The sequence below is a fragment of the Chiloscyllium plagiosum genome, unplaced genomic scaffold, assembly GCF_037043375.1.
Source record: "Chiloscyllium plagiosum isolate Xiang-an unplaced genomic scaffold, Cpla_swu_hap1 HiC_scaffold_9, whole genome shotgun sequence".
NCBI classification, from domain to species: domain Eukaryota; kingdom Metazoa; phylum Chordata; class Chondrichthyes; order Orectolobiformes; family Hemiscylliidae; genus Chiloscyllium; species Chiloscyllium plagiosum.
In genome coordinates, this window is record NW_028270147.1 from 48,999,769 (window position 1) to 49,020,258 (window position 20,490).

Genomic DNA, 20,490 nt, shown 5'->3' on the forward strand with positions numbered 1-20,490 from the left:
TAATGTTCAAATAAAATATCCATAAAGTTCAGTTTCTCATGAAAATTTTATTTTATTGATCCTACTTAATTTGCAATTGTAACATTTTGACAATGATATATTAACTCTTCTACAAAATCACTTAATAACTAAGATTGTTAATGGGGTTGTTTATTGTAATAATTGGACAGGTACCTTTACAATTTGTTTGACTGCTTATTTTTGTTTATTTCCATCTTTCTCTAGTAAATCTCAATACAGGAGTAGAACAAAAGATTGTTTTCATCACAGCCCGTGTACACCCAGGGGAATCACCTGCATCGTTCGTGTGCCAGGGTTAGTATTGTATTCTACCCTCAAAATAGTCCCTGATTAAACAAAACATCATAGCAGTTGTTTAGCATGACTGAAAGTAAATTTTATTTTCTATTTTAAAACAATATTCTGAATTTTGGATTGAGGAAGCACACACGAAATAAAGAAAATAAATTTATAAAGGATTCCTCATCATTTATATGATACTGAAATTGCATTTGCAATTAGGGTGCTTGCTCATGAGCAGACAATAGGCCAGAAGTTTTGGTGGACATGGTGGGGACACCTCGAGGTGTCCTACTCCCATATCTAACCAGTAGGACCTCAGTTATAATATTGTAAGTAAGCTTATTGTGGGCGGCACGGTGGCACAGTGGTTAGCACTGCTGCCTCACAGTGCCTGAGACCCGGGTTCAATTCCCGCCTCAGGCGACTGACTGTGTGGAGTTTGCACGTTCTCCCCGTGTCTGCGTGGGTTTCCTCCGGGTGCTCCGGTTTCCTCCCACAGTCCAAAAGATGTGCAGGGTCAGGTGAATTGGCCATGCTAAATTGCCCGTAGTGTTAGGTAAGGGGTAAATGTAGGGGTATGGGTGGGTTTCGCTTCGGCGGGTCGGTGTGGACTTGTTGGGCCGAAGGGCCTGTTTCCACACTGTAATGTAATCTAATCTAATCTTTTATTTAATATAGATAGGTCTTCTGGCCACTCATCTCAGCATATTTTCTAAAGTAATGGAAAATAGTTTGCTAGCTTAAGTAGGTTGGTTAGTCACACAATGTCATTATCAAACTAGCAATAACCCTATCATTAATGGAAACACTGAAAATCAAATCTGGTTTATGTTTGCCCTGTTGTTGCAGACATTGACCTGGAAGTTTGTATTAATTGTTGTGTGTCTTCCTGTTGTGCTAATGGATGAGCTAATTGTTGAAGGATGAGGCAAAATTTGTCTAAGGAAGTAGTAGAATCCAAGTAATAAAAAATAGATAAATTCAGTTGCATTTTCCTTTTCTAACAGAATCAGAACATTTTCTTGTACATACTGAACAAATTCCTCTCCATCTAAACCCTTAACACTATGGCAGTCCCAGTCTATGTTTGGAAAGTTAAGATCCCCTACCACCCAATTATTCTTAGAGATTTCGTTACAAATATGTTTCTCAATTTCCCTTTGACTATTAGGGGTCTTAATATAATCCCAATAAAGTGATCATCCCTTTCCTATTTCTCAGTTCCACCCAAATAACTTTTCTGGATGTATTTCCAGGAATGTCCTCCCTAAGTACAGCTGTAATGCTATCCCTTATCAAAAACGCCACAACCCCTCCTCTCTTGCCTCCCTTTCTGTCCTTCCTGTAGCATTTGTATCCTGGAACATTAAGCTGCCAATCCTGTCCTTCCCTGAGCCACGTTTCTGTAATTGCCATGATATCCCAGTCCCATTGTACCTAACCATGCCCTGTTCTTCTTGCATTGAAATAAATGCAGTTTAATTTATCAGTCCTATCTTGTTCTCTGCTTTGTCCATGCCTGCCCTGACTGTTTGACTCGCCTTTGTTCTCAACTGTACCAGTCTCAGATTGAGATCTTTCCTCACTATCTCCCTGTGTAATTGCTGCCCCTGGAATTCGAGGAAATCACCTCCAATACCAAAAACACCTCAAAAAAGGAGCAGCTGTAACAGCGAGAAACTTTTTCCTGTCGCCATCTTGGATTACCCAGAATCTAGTCCCCATACAGAACTGGCTCAAAGGTAGAAGGCAGAGGGTGCTGGTGGAGGCTTGTTTTTCAGACTGGAGGCCTGTGACCAGTGGAGTACCACAAGGATCAGTGCTGGGTCCACTACTTTTCATCATTTATATAAATGATTTGAATGTGAGCATAAGAGGTATAGTTAGTAAGTTTGCGGATGACATCAAAATTGGAGGTGTAGTGGACAGCGAAGGAGGTTACCACAGATTACAATGAGATCTTGATCAGATGAGCCAATGGGCTGAGAAGTGGCAGATGGAGCTTAATTTAGATAAATATGAGGTATTACATTTTCGGAAAGCAAATCTTAGCAGGACTTATACACTTGATGGTAAGGTCCGAGGGAGTGTTGCTGAACAAAGAGACCTTGGAGTGCAGGTTCATAGCTCCTTGAAAGTGGAGTCGCAGGTAGATAGGATAGTGAAGAAGGCGTTTGGTATGCTTTCCTTTATTGGTCAGAGTATTGATTACAGGAGTTGGGAGGTCATGTTGTGGCTGTACAGGATATTGGTTAGGCCACTGTTGGAATATTGCGTGCAATTCTGGTCTCCTTCCTATTGGAAAAATGTTGTGAAACTTGAAAGGGTTCAGAAAAAATTTACAAGGATGTTGCCAGGGTTGGAGGATTTGAGCTATAAGGAGAGATTGAATAGGCTGGGGCTGTTTTCCTTGGAGTGTCGAAGGCTGAGGGGTGACCTTATAGAGGCAAAGTCTTTTCTCTGGGGTGGGGGAGTCCAGAACTAGAGGGCATAGGTTTAGAATTAGGGGGGAAAGATATAAGAGAGACCTAAGGGGCAACATTTTTACTCAGAAGGTGGTATGTGTATGGAATAAGCTGCCAGAGGAAGTAGTGGAGGCTAGTACAATTGCAACATTTAAAAGGATCTGGATGGGTATATGAATAGGAAGGGTTTGGAGGGATATGGGCCGGGTGCTGGCAGGTGGGACTAGATTGGGTTGAGATATTTGGTCGGCATGGATGAGTTGGACCGAAGAGTCTGTTTCTGTGCTGTACATCTCTGTGACTCTATAACTGACTTCAAAGAAAATCAAGCAGAATGTTAAAGGGTCTCTGATTTCTTAATGCCAATTCTGTTGCTGTTGTATTACGAATGAGAACACAAAAACAAAGGAAAATGTGAATAAGAATAATTCCTCATGATTTATATAACTTTGCAAATGAATTTCCAGTTAAGGTTATTGCCCATGAGCAGGCAACAGGTTGCAATTTTTTTTGTGCAACTCATAGAGTCACAGAGATATACAGCTTGGAAATAGACCCTTTGGTCCAAATCATCCATGCCAACCAAATACCCTAAATAAATCTAGTCCCGTTTGCCAGCATTGTCCCATATCCCTCTAAACCCTTCCTAATCATGCACCCATCCAAATTCCTTTTAAATTTGTAATTGTACCAGCCTCTATCACTTCATCTGGCAGCTCATTGCATACACGCAACACCCTCTGCATGTAAAGGTTGCCCTTTTGGTCTCTTTTAAATCTTTCACCTCTCACCCTAAACCTATCCCGTCCAGTTTTGCACTCTCCACCCTGGGGAAAAGACGTTGTCTACTTACCCTGTCCATGCCCCTCATGATTTTATAAACCTCTATAACGTCACCCCTCAGCCTCCAACACTCAGGGAAAATAGCCCCAGTGTATGCAGCTTTTCCTAATAGTTCAAAACCACCAACCCTGGCAACATCCTCCTAAATCTTTTCTGAATCCTTTCAAGTTTCACAATATCTTTCCTGTAGCAGGGAGACTATTGAATGCAGATTCCAATAGTGGCCTAACTAATATTCTGTACTGCTGCAACATGACCTCCCAACTCCTATACTCAATGCACTAACCAATAAAGCACGATACCTAATTCTTCACTATTCTATCAACCTGGAACTTCAATTTCAAGGAACAATGAACCTGCACTCCAAGGTCTCTTTGTTCAGCAACAATCCCCAGGACTTTGCCATTTAGCATATAAGTCTTGCTTTGATGTGCCTTTCCAAAATACAGTACTTCATATTTATCTTAATTAAACTGCACCTGCCACTCCTCGGCCCATTGGCTCATCTGCTCAAAACCCCATTGTATTCTGAGATATCTTCTTTGTTGTCCACTACACCTCCAATTTTGGTGTTGTTTGCAAACTTACTGATCATATGTTCACATCCACATCATTTATACAGATGATAAAAGCAGTGGACTCAGCACCAATTTTTGTGCTGGTCACAGGTTTCCATTATGAAAAGCAATCCTCAACCAGCACCCTCTGTCTTCTTCCTTTGAGCCAGTTCTGCATCCAAATGTTCTGGTTTTCTTAGTCCAGCTAAATTCATTTTTGGTTATTTGTTGTGCAGCCATGATTAGTTCACTGTTCAATTCTTTGATTGTCTATCATCATTTTAGATATCCATTTCTGATATGTATTTTGATTGTTTTTGAGATAACTCTACTGAATAAGATGTTGACACTTCTTTTGAAGTGCTGTCAATGTTAAGTGACTCCAAATAACCAACTTACATGTGTGAAACTAAATACATAAATTCACCCTGTGTATGTGGATGTAGAGAGAGAGGTAAAGAAAATATCTGCCTATCATAACGGCTATAATGTGTGCAACATTGCACTAATATTGAGTAACTGAACAAACTTAATTTTTGTTAGCTCTAATTTCAACACACATCAGAAGGTTGATTTTTGTTTGTGTGTGATTATTTATGATGCATGTTTTTAAGTGTAGACGTGATCTTAAATAGAATAATCGAAGAAGATTCAAAAAAGTAAATGTACACAGCTGCTGAATCTTAATTTATTGATGGGCAAATTTGCATTTATAACTATGTCAAAACTCAGCATCTTTTTCCAGAATTTTTCCACCTTGTTTAATAAAGAGAAGGCATGAGAGATAGAAAAACTAGTATGCTACTTGTAACTTCTTTCCCTTACAGGGCTAATAATGAGGAGTGGCAGTAAATGCACAGACAAAAGATTGTGACAGAATCTCTTTAGTGTAATAATTTTCCTTCAGAACTAATTAAGTGCTCATCTAGCATGGTTTTCTCAATTGATTTAATTGAAATTACCCTTTAGTCTCATAAGGCAAATTGATGGAAATTGCAATTGCTTTGTGGCCTTTTCAAGGGCAGACATTTATTATATCACATTCTCTGTACAACAACAAGGTTAAATTATTGCACATAGATTAAAACCTTAATGAGTTTATTAGACTTTGGTAACAAATGTTAGAACATGAGGAAAGTCAAGAAAATGCCATTTCTTCCATCAAAGCTCAGCCTTTAAGTGTTTTAATCTGTTTTAGTACATATGCCAGTTTTTTTTCACAAAACTTGAATTACTGAGAAACGTCATTAATTTTAGATCAAGATTCCATGAGATGAATATTACAAATGGTGCTCCTGATACATAGCCATATTGTAGATTTACCTATTGGGAGTTAAAGTCAGGTCCAATAATTTTCCACATTGGTCTGTACCAATTTGAATTATTGATATTTATCAATCATATATCTTAGAGTTATAAAGGTATACAGCACAGAAACAGACCCTTTGATCCAACTCGTCCACACCGACTAGATGTCCTATGTAAGTCTAGTCCCGTTTGCCAGTATTTGGCCTATATTCCTCTAAACCCTTCCTATTCATATACCCATTCAGATGCCTTTCAAATGTTGTAATCATAGCAGGGTCCACAACTTCCTCTGGCAGCTCATTCCATACATGCAGCACCCTCTGCACGAAAATATTGCCTCTTAGGTTCCTTTTATGTCTTTCCCCTCTCACCTTAAACCTGTGCCTTCTAGTTTTGGACTCCCCCCACCCCGGGGAAAATACCTTGCCTATTTATCCTATCCATGCTTCTCATGATTTTATAAATCTCTTTAAGGTCACCCCTCAGCCTCCAACTCTCCAGGAAAAATCACCCCAGCCTACTCAGCCTTTCCCTATAGTTGAAACCCTCCAAACCTGGCAACATCCTCATAAAACTTTTCTGAAATGTTTCCAGTTTTACAGCATCCTTCCTATAGGAGCGAGAACAGAATTGCGTGCAATAGTACAAAAGTGGCTGAATCAATGTCCTGTACAGCCACAACATGACCTCACAATTCCTATTCTCAATGCACTGACCAATAAAGGCAAACATACCAAACATCTCCTTCACTGACCTATTTACCTGCGACACCACTTTCAAGGAACTATCTTAAAATAGAAATAACTTGCCCAATCTCCATCTTTATGCCCAAAGAACACAACTTCTGATTGTAAATTAATTGGAATGAGACAGACATCCTTATAATATTTCAACTGAAGTCTTTTTGCAATGGAAGAGGATTTCCTTAAATTGAATGAGAATAAGTAAGGGAGAGTTGCAGGTAATGGAGCCTTGTGCTAAGTTTTCTTGTGCCAGTGGCAAATAATTGTGTGCAAGATTTGTAAACAGAAGTCAACTTTGTCTTTAGACTTTGCATCAAGCCCCACTGAGGCCAGAGGATCTAAGAGATGGTAGTATCAAGGACATAGAGAGTCTCAAAAACGAGAGCAACTCAAGCTGTGCCAATAATCCATTTCTAATGTTCGTGTGCAAGAACCACAGAAAGGATGACAGATTGTTGCCTGTTTGTGCCAAGTTCTAGCTAGTTTTATGTAATGGGCCTTGAAAAGTTAAATTCAAGTTAATTTGAATATTTTGATTCATACTTCCAAAGGCAGGAGATTTTCCATTATTCAGGGCAGTGGCTGAAAGTAGTTCTGGAATAGAAGTCTGTTGTTTAAAACTCATACCTGATGACCATGACCACTATATTGTGAATCAACTTTTGCCTCCTACCATGTATAATATAATACATGCATGCATATATAAGCATTCAGTGAATAAGTTAAGTGTTATCAAAGGTATGTTTGCTGGTATAAAGTTCATGCTATCTGATCAACTTCATGCTCATTGTTTTATAATCTTGTAGGAACCTGCACTTACTGTTCTAAACATGATCGTCATTTCTCTGTAGTACTCCTTACTCACATTTGAGTTACAGGTGTCCCCCGTTATCTGAAAGTAGAGCGTTCCTATGAAACCATTCGTAAGCCAAAATGGTGTAAAGCGAAGAAGCAATTACCATTAATTTATATGGGAAAAATTTTTGGGTGTTCCTAGACCCATAAAATAACCAACAAATTCATGTCAACTAGCACATAAAACTTAAACTAACACAAAAGTAAAGACCATTGGAGTTTGAGGTAGTGGGAGATATAGGAAACTGGGGTGTAGGAGAGAGATCAAGAGGGTCATCAATTAACACCTCATCGTTGTCTGAATCCATCAGGGCAGGCAGGTCACTAACATCTGCACTTTCTTCTATGTCTGCCTGCCACGATGTTATCGTGCACAGATGCTCACAGACACATGTCAAAGCTATGACACTACAGGGTCAAATATCTTCAATTTGACATTTGTTTTGCTGTACTGGATCTGTGTGTGTGAGAACAGATTTTTTTCACTTTCTAGCACACATGCTGAAATTCTAAAAATGCCAAAATACTTCCCTGCATCATTGAACTAAGACATCACCGATGTAAAAAGCAGATAAACGTATTTAAGCCAGCAACTAAAGGGAATTTGTTTAGACATCAACAATATACAATGTTACATATTCACAAAATGGATAAAGGATATGTTAAAACGTTAGCTTTTCAGAACTTCTGGAAGAATGTTGAGTAGTGCTAAGGAGGAATGTGAATTAAACTTCTCTGAAGAAAATTGAAACTGTTATGTTCTTCTCACCTTTTACTTTGTTGCAGGAACATTAATGATCCAATTAATAAAGAGGTTCATCAGAATCCTAGTTATGTACTCGTATCTCCTGCATTTTGTACGTTGGCTTTTCACCAAATTGCTTTTATGAAAGACCTACTTTAGTACCTGTTTTCGCTAACTGAAAGGATTTTTGCTTTTACTAAAAAGTGCACACAGTGAGAGTGGCACTGCCAAGCATCTTCCCTGAGAATTATACTCAGCATGTTCTCTGCTTAAAGTCAAAATGACATTTAAATTCTATCATTGTGAATTTTCCATGTTTTTCACCAATTATCATATAATTTCTGAGAGATCAGGAATTATAGCATAGGCAAAGCTACTGGATCAGTAATTCAGAAACCCAAGGAAGGCATTCAAATCCCACCATGGCAACTAATTATTTAAATGCAAGAAATTACTTTTAAAAATTCCATCATAAAAAAATCAGTCTCACGCACAATGATGCTGAAATATCAGATTGCTGTAAAAATTGGTCCAGTTAATGGATGACCAAGGAAAAATTATTTTGCCTTAAGTACTCTTTCAAATGCCAGAGCAAGTGGTGGCTGGTACAATTGCAACATTTAAAAGGCATTTGGATGGGTATATGAATAGGAAGGATTTGGAGGGATATGGGCCGGCTGCTGGCAGGTGGGACTAGATTGGGTTGGGATATCTGGTCGGCATAGACAGGTTGGTCCGAAGGGTCTGTTTCTATGCTGTATATCTCTTTGACTCTGACTCCATAACAAAAACTGAAAGTACTCTTCCACAGACTGGTCAAGCACCAGCCTGACATAATCAACCTCATTGAATAAAATCTGAAAGCCAATGTCTCAGATCCTTCCAACACTGTTCGGGCATATGTTTTGTCTGAATGGTAGGACAAGGCAACAGATGGTGGCAGTGGCACAGTGGTGTACAGCCAGGAGGAAGTGGCCACAGGAGTCCCAAGCATTGGTTCCTAGCCTCATGGTGTCTAGTGTCATCACGGCAAGGAAATCTCCTGTTGATTTCCATCTACTGCCATCCCTCAACTGATGAATTAGAGCTCCATGTTGAATGCAAATTAGAAGATGACCTGCAGTTACCAAAGAATGGAATGTCAACATTCAAGAAGGTTGACATCATACAGGGCCAAGCAGTCACGTGATTGGCACCACATCTAACAATGTACTCTTAAAAGGAACTTCATTATTTAACAGAGTGTCTGTAGCATTACATTTGAATTAGCTGGCTGGAATCTGAAGCTCAAATCTACCAGATTGGATCTGCAGTAGAAGGTGTGATAAATCATAACAGGAAAAAAATCTAGTTGACTTCAGCCTCACTAATCTGCATTTCACAGATGCAGTTGTCTTTGACAGTATTGATTGGAATGACACCATGTTGCAAATGGGACCAGATCAGTTTAGGATATCGGGTTCACATTGACGAGTTGTACCGAAAGGTCTGTTTCCATCTGTTTAACTCTATGACTCTATGTTGTCCTTGTGGAGGTGAAGTTCCATTTTCACATTGAAGATTGGATCTTTTATGCTATGTGGCAACACCACATTGTCTAATAGGACAGATTCAGATATACAGACCAACCAGAAGAAGCAGCATGTGTTTGACAGAGTTAAGCCATTCCGCAATCAATTTGTTGAATCAAAGCTGTGCAGTCCTGCCACATCCAGTGATGAATGGTGGTGAACAATTCAATAATTAACTGGAAGAGGAGGTTCTACAAATATGCCCGTCTCCAACAGTGACACAGCCCAGCACTTCAGAGCAAAGACTTGGAAAAACAATTGTCACCACCTTCAAGTTGAAGTGCCAGTGGATAACATCTCTTAGTCTACTCAGGAAAGTAAGGAGGTGAGCCACTTGCCACAGAAAATTCAGCCCCTGACCCATTGTTGTAGCCACAATAGCTGCTCTCGTTAAGCTTCTGGTCAGGATACTGATGGTTGGGGATTTGGTAATGGTAATTCTTTTGAATGTGATGGGAAAATGGTTAGATTTTTTTCTGAAATGGTCATCACCTGAAATATTGGAGCTTGCCACTTGATTAGCTCAGACTTGAATTTGTCCAGGTTACGCTGCATATGAAATTGAACTACGTTACCTAAGGAGTTGTGAATAGAATCTAACATTGGTGCAACATCAGTGAACATACCTACTTCTGACATTATCATTGAGGGAAAGACTTTGATGTAATAGCTGATGATAGTTCAACCTAGAGCACTTGAATTGAATATTCAATAGTTGTGCATTTGAAGAGGTTAACCATTGAGAAGCATAATGTTTTCCCTCATAAATTTGTTTGACTTGTCATCTGGAAGACCAAGACTAATGGCAATAATGGCAACAAGTTCAAATTTCACTGGAGCAGTAGATGGAATTTTAATTTGATTTACTAAAATTCTTTAGAGAAGGAAATCTTACCTAAGTTGGTCTATATGTGACTCCAAACTCACATCACTATGAGTCTTAACTGCTCTCTGAAATGGCCTCGGAAGTCACTCAGTTCTGCAAAACCACTACAGACAGGTCAAACAAGAATAAAAGCCAATGGATCACCTGGACAACAAAAAGGCACATTCAACACTGTGAAGTCCTGCTTATTGACAACTGGGGGATTGTACCGAAATTGAGAAAGAGAGAGAAATGGGTGAAATTGTTACATAGGGAAAAGGATATGTGTGTGGGAGAGAAAAAGGAAGCTGAGAGAAGAAGAAACCCCAACCTGAAAGTCAACTCCTTTTCAAACACTACTTTCATCTGAATTCCACTGAGGCCAGCTCAAAGTTTGCTCCACCAGAGGTGATCCAAAGTCAGTGTTTGTTTTTCCACAATGATCACAAAGATCCACAAATATTCTGGAAAGCTCTTGAAAGCCAGCCAAAAGTAAGAATTAACTTCCAGATTAACAGACTCCAACTCATGCCATACAGACAGTAATCCAATAGTCTATTCACTGGTTTGGATGAAGATGTTGCAGCAAAGTTCATGATTATGACTTTTCCAAAGAGAAACAGTGAGAGATGTACATTGAGTTAGTCTCCATGCGCACACCAATTAGAAAATATCTTTTGGATACACTTGAAGATAGATGGACAAATGAAACCATTATGATAGGTCAACATCACATGCTTTAAATATATCCAACATTATTCCTGTGGTCAGCAAAGTGCACAAAAGCAACAAAATGTATAACAGATATGGTTTATTGAAGCTATTCAGAAGCTGTCCAGATTTTCTGGGTGTCTGCAGAACGTATAGCACCAAAGGACAGTGGAAAGATATTTCCTGCACAGGCCTAGCCAGACCCAAAACAAAACACATATGATCAACAAGTTAGTACAACATCTTAACATTGGCAGCAAGGGAAACGTCACAAACACAAACAAAAACAAACACATCAATGAAATGCAGCGTCAACCAAGAAACAGACAAATTTCAGAAGATGACAAAGCTTTACAAATTATTAATTTCACACTCCACATTACTGTTTTATAGAAATTAGTAGCTTTTACAGTAATTAATATCTTATATCCTAAAGTAGGCAGAATGACATACATTAAAGCTGAAATTGACACAAGAGCAATTGCCAATATATTACCACTATGCATTCTAAAAGACATAACTCAACAAGTTACATCCAATGGTACAGCCTGTGAGAGGCCACCTGACAACATATGATTTATCACCAATACCATACGCTGACAGAATCATGCTGCAGTTCCAATACAAAAAAAAACCCAACTTGCATTCCTGAAATCTTCAACTTGGTAAACGCCAATGATTCCACAATGCCAGGACTGTCAGTATGCAGACTCCTTATAACCACACCCACTATGGTGAACAAACCAAGTGTGACACAATTAAATCACTTAATGATCTTAAGCATTTGCACCCAGACTTGTTCAATACAGTAGATGATTTTAAGAATGCTGCAGTATTGTGTTTTAATGATGGGCAAATGTTATAACCAGTCCTTGAGTGAGGTGCCCCAAATTGTTATGGTTCTTGACTGGATACATCCAGATCATTAAGCCGGGTAAAGAGGGATGAGCTTGCTCCCCTTCTTGCCCCTCAGTTGGTAACAACAAATTTAATTTAAAAGGGACCCCTTCCCTTTGTGGATACCTTTCTCCCAGACAAAACTAATTTAGGTTTTAAAAGGAGCTAATTTAACCAGAGTTTACAAAAAATGTGTTTATTCATAACCAACTATGAGAAGAAATAATAATGTTACACACACACTCAGATTAGGAATAAGTGAGCCCAAAAGGAAAGAAGTTTTGAGAAAGATATGCATTTCAGTCTCACAGTTGTCCATCAAGAGTACTTAGTAGAATACTATGGCCACTACAGTGGACATTGCCTGTGGCATTGATATTGGTACAGGTTTATTGAAATTTTCCTTTCCCTGCTGTGACTCTATGGAAACATTAAGTGAGAAATGTTTTACCTTTCTTTACCTACAGTGTGGGGATGTTTAATGGCTGTTCTCAAAGCTGTGATCTTCACAGCATGACAGTCCACACACTAGGACTTCATGCTAATAACAGACAGATCAAATTAGTAAGCTTGCTTTTAACCCATCCCTGGAAGAGTAAAATGCAAGCAAGTCAGCAAAAAATTGCCTCCTGCAGAGAGGGTTTCGAGTAGTCAATTTCCTGATATATTTTCCTTTTTAGCCTTTTCATTTGAAGTTTCCCTGACTCTGTACTGCTGTGACAGTTTGAAGTTCCTCTCCAGACTGACTTCACATCCACATTCATTTTTGACTGTGTTTCCTTTTAAAAAAGCACCCAGACATATTTAAAATTAAAAGATTAAATGTTTGTTGTGATCCCACGTGGTCATGACATCATTCCATTTATAGATCATTCAAGAAGATACATTCAGCAGGAGTTCAGTAACTGAACAAGATGCAATGGAATGGCTTCAAAGTTTGTGTGAAGATTTGTAGCTCGGGTGCTCGTTGTTGTGGTTCTGTTCACCGAGCTGGAAGTTTTTGTTGCAAACGTTTCGTCCCCTGGCTAGGCGACAGCATCAGTGCTTGGAAGCCTCCTGCGAAGCGCTTCTTTGATGTTTCCTCCGGTGTTTATAGTGGTCTGTCCCTGCCGCTTCCGGTTGTCAGTTTCAGCTGTCCGCTGTAGTGGTTGGTATATTGGGTCCTGGACCCAATATATTGGGTTCTTTTGGAGAGCTAGATGTGAAGCTTGTTGGAAGAATCTCAATGGTTTATGATATTTAAAATGCCATTTGGATGGTACTCTTTCTAATGATTACTGTTTGAACTATCAGTTAACCAAAACCTATTCAAGCAGGACATGAATAGGATTACTGAGAATGTGCCTGGTTGTGTTTGCACAGCCGACAATATTGTGCTTATGGGTAAGAGAAAAGCAGAGCATGGCATCATAGAGATATGCAGCACAGTAACAGACCTTTCGGTCCAACTCGTCCATGTCAGCCAGATATCCAATAGAAGTCTATTTCCATTTGCCAGCATTTGGCCCATACCCTCTAAACCCTTCCAATTCATATACCCATCCAGATGCCTTTTAAATGCTGTATTGGACCAACCTCCACCACTTCCTCTGGCAGCTCGTTCCATACAGGCACCACCCTCAGCATGATAAAGTTGCCCCTTAGGTCCCTCGTACCTTAAACCCATGCTCTCTAGTTTTGGAGTCACCCACCCTGGGGAAAAGACCTCACCTATTTACCCTATCCATGCTCCTCATGATTTTATAAACCTCCATAACGTCACCCGTCAGCCTCTGACGCTCCAGGAAAATAGCCCCAGCCTATTCAGCCTCTGCCGATAGTTCAAACCCTCTAACCATGGCAATAATCTCGTAAGTCTTTTCTGAACCCTTTCAAGTTTCACAACAGTCTTCTCATAGGAGGGAGACCAGAACTGCACATTATACTCCAAAAATGGCCTAACCAATGTCATGTACAGCCGCAACATGACCTCCCAGCTCCTTTACTCAATACACTGACCAATAAAGGAAAGCATACCAAATACCTTCTTCACTATCCTATCTACCTGCGACTCTACTTTCAAGGAACAATGAACCTGTACTCCAAAGTCTCTTTGTTCAGCAACACTCCCTAGGACCTTACTATTAAGTGTGTAAGTCCTGCCCTGATTTGCCTTTCCAAAATGCAGCACCTCAACTTTATCTAAATTAAACTCCTTCTGCCACTCCACAGTCCTTTGGCCCATCTGATCAAGATCCCGTTGTATTGTGAGGTAACTTTCATCGCTGTCCACTACATCTCCAATTTTGGTGTTGTCTGCAAACTTACTGATCCTTGTGGCTCACTGCGGGTCACAGGCCTCCAGTCTGAAAAGCAACCCTCCACCACCACCCTCTGTCATCGAGCCAGTGCATGACTATAATTCTCCCCATTGAAGACAACAAGGATTGTTGTGTAACAATGCAAATTGTCAAGTCATCATCAGTGATATAAACTTACTTGGGTCCATCTACACCTCTCATGGAGTCAATCCTGATCCAAACGTAGGATCTGTAATGTTGCCTCAAATTTACGATATTCCTTGTATACAGTAAACCTCACTTTTTGGGCAAATTAATTCCACTGGCATATTTGCTCAAGAAGATATCCCCTATGTGTGACAAGATGAAAATTTTCAATGTTCTCACAAAGGTTCTACCAGCAAACTCATGTCTATTGAAACACCCCACAAAAAACACAATTCTCAAAGTGGATACACTGCAATGGGACCTGCAATTTTACAAGACAATTGTCTTTGATTCAAAAACCATGTCATCTGCCAACACCAACTATTGCAATACAGAACATATGATTTGGTACAATGCAATTTTACATTTATTTATTTGGCACAAAATTTGTTGTTAAACCAGATCATTAGCTGCTGGAAATGATCTGTCACTAACTGCTAATAAGTGCACTGCCTACTTTGCAGCATCTGCTTGTCAAGGTGCAAGGATATAAGGTTCAAAGTGAAAAATAAACCAGGTACCAGGATGATTACATCTGACATACTGAACTGATTACCCAAACCACACAAATAACAAGATGTTCCTCTTGATGCACAATCTTGATCTTTAGCAAAAAAAAGATGTGTTATATCTCCTAGACAGTATATCTGAGAAATCCATGTTATCTCCATTGTGTCAGAGCATTCAACCCAATGACATAAAGGTCTCATACTCCATCTTACCCCATCATCACTTGAAGCATGACAGATTACGGGAAGGGTGCAGCTGAGTTGTAATCTTATAGCTTATTATTAACCTAAATAATGCTGCATAAGGTAAAATGCCCTGTTGAAGGCAAAATCTACAATGCCTAAAGCTTCTGTTCCCTTGGTAGCTTCTGTCTCCTCCATAGCCTAACCCCCTCCAGCTCTTGCTCTCCCCCAAGCTGCCTCTCACCCTTCAACAGTGTCTTCATTCCCGCTCTAACAGCCTCTCTCCACCTCTTTACCAGCAACGCCACTTCCTCCAGCTGTTTCTTTTGCTGGCACCATCTCTTACTGAAACAGTTGAAATGCTTGCTAATGTGCTGTCATTCACCTTCCCACTCCTTTCTGACTCTCATGGATTCTGGCACTGTCACTCATTGTTTATTTTTGAGACTGAACTTTTACAGGATATTTGAGCTTTTGAGGCTGAATTTCTCCTTCGCCCTTATGTATATTGAACCCTGCAAATCAGGAACAGGCATACTTAAATATAAGAAGCTAGCCTGGTAAGGCTACTTGCAAGCCAAACAGTGGAAACAATATGCAATGGACAATGTTCAGTAATCCTACAATCAAAGCACCTATCAATGCTGTGCAATCCTGCCACATTTTAATTATCAATAGTGGTAGAAAATTAACCATGTAACAGGAGGAGAAAGCTCACCAAATAGCCCCATCATCAATGATAAGGGAGCTTGATGCACTAGAGTGATTTTCTAATCTTGTACCTAGTGCAAAAACAATGCACATAGTCATGCATTGGTGTGTGCTAGTACATAGCCATTCAGTACCTGATTGAGGAACGGATGAAAGGGAAGGTATGGTTCAAGAAAACACTAAGGTTAATCACTGGAGATTGTTTAGTTCAAATCTGCAGCAAACTCCTAACTAAGAAACAACCAAGATTGATTGATATCTGCACCCGGAACTGAAATTGTTGAAGCGAGTGTTGTTCTTGGGTCTGGGTCTGGGTCCTGCACTGTACCTGAATACAATGGCCCTACCCCCGGTCTGAACAGATTGGGTCCTGCACGCCCCCCCACCGCCACCTGGGCAAAGCAGGCCCCAGTCCCAAGTTGAGCATAGTGGCTCCACTCCTCTATCCGAACACAAGGGCTCCTTTTTTCCCAACCAATTGTTTTTTAGGTGTAGTTTCTCTGTGTGACTGGTTTAAATTAGCAGAGTTTAAATTTGCTCCATGTTGTAACACCTTACTAAAGTTTTGGACAGCTCCAACGTAACTTTCCTGTTTTTATGATTCATGCCCCAACTGATGACGGCAAGTGTCCTGGCATGCCTTCTTAAATACACTATTAACCTGTCCTTCCACCTTCAAGAATCTGTGGACAAGCACCCAAGGTCCCTCTGTTTTACTGTGTTTCTTAGTGTCCTGCTGTTTATTGAGCACTCCCTTATCTTGTTACTTCTTCCAAAGTGCATCACCTCACAATTATCAGAGTTAAATTTCATCTGACCATCTGACCAAACTGTCTATATCCTCTTGTAGCCTAAGACCTTCTTCCTCACCATTAAGAACTGGAAAAATTACTTATTATCTCCCACCATATTCTCATCTATATTGTTTATGTCATGAACACAGCGCTGACCCCTGTAGTAGACCACTAGATACCAGCCTCGAGTTATACAAATAGCCTTCTACCAACAATCTCCTACCACTTGGCCAATTTTAGATCCAACTTACCAAGTTATCTCGGATCCCATGTGTTTTTAGCTCCTTTATCAGTTTCCCATGTGGACCTTGTCGAAGGCTTTGCTGGAATCCATCTAAACTATTCAAGTGAACCCATCTTCATCTACACATCTGGTCACCTTCTTGAAAGATTCGATCAAACTCATTAGGCATGACCTTTCTCTGACAAAGCCATGTTGACTATCCCTTATCAACCTTGCTTCTCCAAGTGGAGATTATTTTCCTCCTTCAGAGCTTTCTCCAATAGTTTCCTGACCACTGATGTGAGACTCACTGGCCTGTAATTGCCTTGTTTATCTCTACCACTCATAGGGTCATAGAGTCACAGAGATGTACAGAATGGAAACAGACCCTTCGGTCCAACCTGTCCATGCCAACCAGATATCCCAACCCAATCTAGTCACACCTGCCAGCACCCGGCCCATATCCCTCTAAACCCTTCCTATTCATATACCCATCCAAATGCCTCTTAAATGTTACAATTGGACCAGCCTCCACCACATCCTCTGGCAGCTCATTCCAGACACATACCACCCTCTGCGTGAAAACGTTGCCCCGTAGGTCTCTTTTATATCTTTCCCCTCTCAGCCGAAAACTATGCCCTCTAATCCTGGACTCCCCAACCCCAGGGAAAAGGCTTTGCCTATTTGAAGGGCTTTTGCCCGAAATGTCGATTTCGCCTGTCCTCGGATTTTGCCTGTCCTCGGATGCTGCCTGAACTGCTGTGCTCTTCCAGCACCACTAATCCAGACTTTGCCTATTTACCCTATCCATGCCCCTCATAATTTTGTAAACCTCTATTAGGTCACCCCTCAGCCTCCGACGATCCAGGGAAAACAGCCCCAGCCTGTTCAGCCTCTCCCTATAGCTCAAATCCTCCAACCCTGGCAACATCCTTGTAAATCCTTTCTGAACCCTTTCAAGTTTCACAACATCTTTCCGATAGGAAGGAGACCAGAATTGCACGTAATATTCCAACAGTGGCCTAACCAGTGTCCTGTACAGCCGCAACATGACTTCCCAACTCCTGTACTCAATACTCTGACCAATAAAGGAAAGCATACCAAACGCCTTCTTCACTATCCTATCTCCCTGTGACTCCACTTTCAAGGAGCTATGAACCTGCACTCCAAGGTCTCTTTGTTCAGCAACACTCCCTAGGAACATACCATTAAGTGTATAAGTCCTGCTAAGATTTGCTTTCCCAAAATACAGCACCTGACATTTGTCTGAATTAAACTCCATCTACCACTTCTCAGCCCATTGGCCCATCTGGTCCAGATCCTGTTGTAATCTGAGGTAACCCTCTTCGCTGTCCACTACACCTCCAATTTTGGTGTCAACTGCAAACTTACTAACTGTACCTCTTATGCTTGCATCCAAATCATTTATGTAAATGACAAAAAGTAGAAGATCCAGCACCGTTCCTTGTGGCACTCCACTGGTCACAGGCCCCCAGTCTGAAAAACAGCCCTCCACCACCCCTCTCTGTCTTCTACCTTTGAGCCAGTTCTGTATCCAAATGGCTAATTCTCCTTGTATTCCATGAGATCTAACCTTGCTAATCAGTCGCCCATGGGGAACCTTGTCAAACGCCTTACTGAAGTCCATATAGATCACATCTACTACTCTGCCCTCATCAATCCTCTTTGTTACTTCTTCAAAAAACTCAATCAAGTTTGTCAGACATGATTTCCCACACACAAAACCATGTTGACTATCCCTTATCAGTCCTTGCCTTTCCAAATACATGTACATCTTGTCCCTCAGGATTCCCTCCAACAACTTGCCCACCACTGAGGTCAGGCTCACCGGTCTATAGTTCCCTGGCTTGTCTTTACCGCACGTCTTAAGCAGTGGAACCACATTTGCCAACCTCCAGTCTTCCGACACCTCACCTGTGACTATCAATGATACAAATATCTCAGCAAGAGTCCCAGCAATCACTTCTCTAGCTTCCCACAGAGTTCTCGGGTACACCTGATCAGGTCCTGGGGATTTATCCACCTTTAACCATTTCAAGACATCCAGCACTTCCTCCTCTGTAATCTGAAAACCACATTAGTTGTCCTTTAGTTTTCTGGCACCTCCCCTGTGGCCAGAAAGGGATAAAAATTTGGGTCAACACCCCTGAAATTTTCTCCCTCATCTCCCACAGTAGCCAAGTATACAGTTCATCATCTATACCTGGGGAAGCTAAAACCTCCAATACCTGCTCACTCCCAATATCAAACTGCTCAAAAACCTCACAATCCCTCTTCCCAAATTCTGCATCTACATCCTGTTTTTCCAAAGTGAAGGTAGATGTGAAGTACTGATTTAACATCCAAACAATGTCCTCTGGCTCCATGCTCAGATTGCTCTCTTGGTCCCTGACGGACACTACTCTTCCCTGGTTCATTGTAGAATCCCTACAGTGTGGAGGCAGGCCATTTGACCCATCGAATCCACACTGACCCTCCAAAGAGCATCCCACTGAGACCACCCTAACTCTGTAAACCCGCATTTCCCATGGCTGATCCACCTAACCTCGAGATCCCTCGACACTATGGGCAATTTAGCTTAGCCAATCCCCTAATGTGTACATCTTAGGACTTTGGGAGGAAATTAGAGCACTTGCAGGAAACCTACGCAGGCACAGGGAGAATGTGCAAACTCCATATAGTCTCTCAAGACTGGAATCGAACCTGGATCCCTGTCACTGTGAGGCAGGAATGCTAACCACTGAGCCTCTTCTTTCTCTTAAGTTTTTTTGCCCCCAAAATAAACTCTTCCCCCTAATATACTTAAAAAATATCTTGGTATCCTCCTTAAGCTTACCGGCCAGTTTTCTTTTTATGCCCTTGATTTGCTGTCCTAATTATTTTCTTCAAGACTCCCCTGCACTTTCTATACTCCACGAGGACTTCCATTGATTTGCTCTCTTGTACCTGTTAAAAACCTCTCTTTTCCTTCTCATCCAGTCATGAATATTCTTAGACATCCATTGTCTGTGGATTAGTAGCTCGTACAATTCACCCTAATGGGAATATGGTGGGCCTGTACTCTCAGCAATTCCATTTGAACACCTCCCACTGATTTGTTGTAGATTTACCCAGAAATAAGCGTTCCCACACTACTTTGGTCAGATTCTGCCTTATTTTAATAGAATTTGCCTTCCCTTAATCCAAATCCTTTTTTTTGCAGACCATCATTTTTCTTTTCCATAACAAACTTGAAATGTACAAAATTGTGGTTACTAAAATGCTCTCCCACTGCAATTTTGAACACCTGTCTGACTTTGTTCTACAGAATTAGTTTCAGGACTGCACCATCCTTTTCATAGAATCCCTACAGTATAGAAGACAATTCTATACTATCGAGTCCACACAGACAATCCGAAGAGTGTCCTGTCCAGACCTACCCCCTAAACCTTGCATTTCCCATGGCTAACCCACCTAGCCTGCACACTATGGTCAATTTAGCAAGGTCAGTCAACTTAACCTGCTCATCTTTGGACTATGTGAGGAAACCAGAGCACCCGGAAGAAACTGACACAAGCACAAAGAGAATGTGCAAACTTCACACAGTCAGTCACCCGAGGCTGGAATCAAACTCGGGTCTCTGGACTGTGAGGCAGCAGTGCTAACCACCAAGCCACCATGCCACCCTGTTGGATCTTCTACATGTTGACATAAAAAGCTC

The 20,490-nt window shown here is 40.8% G+C and overlaps 1 protein-coding gene across 1 annotated transcript in view; it reads left to right on the top strand.

Annotated features, from left to right (window-relative positions):
• Nucleotides 1–20,490, top strand: part of agbl4 (AGBL carboxypeptidase 4) — an 854,548-nt gene that overhangs the window by 642,575 nt on the left and 191,483 nt on the right. Inside the window, exon 7 of the mRNA XM_043699224.2 lies at nt 226–315. Within this exon, the coding sequence (XP_043555159.1) occupies nt 226–315 (90 nt within the window). The remainder of the gene's footprint in view (nt 1–225; nt 316–20,490) is intronic.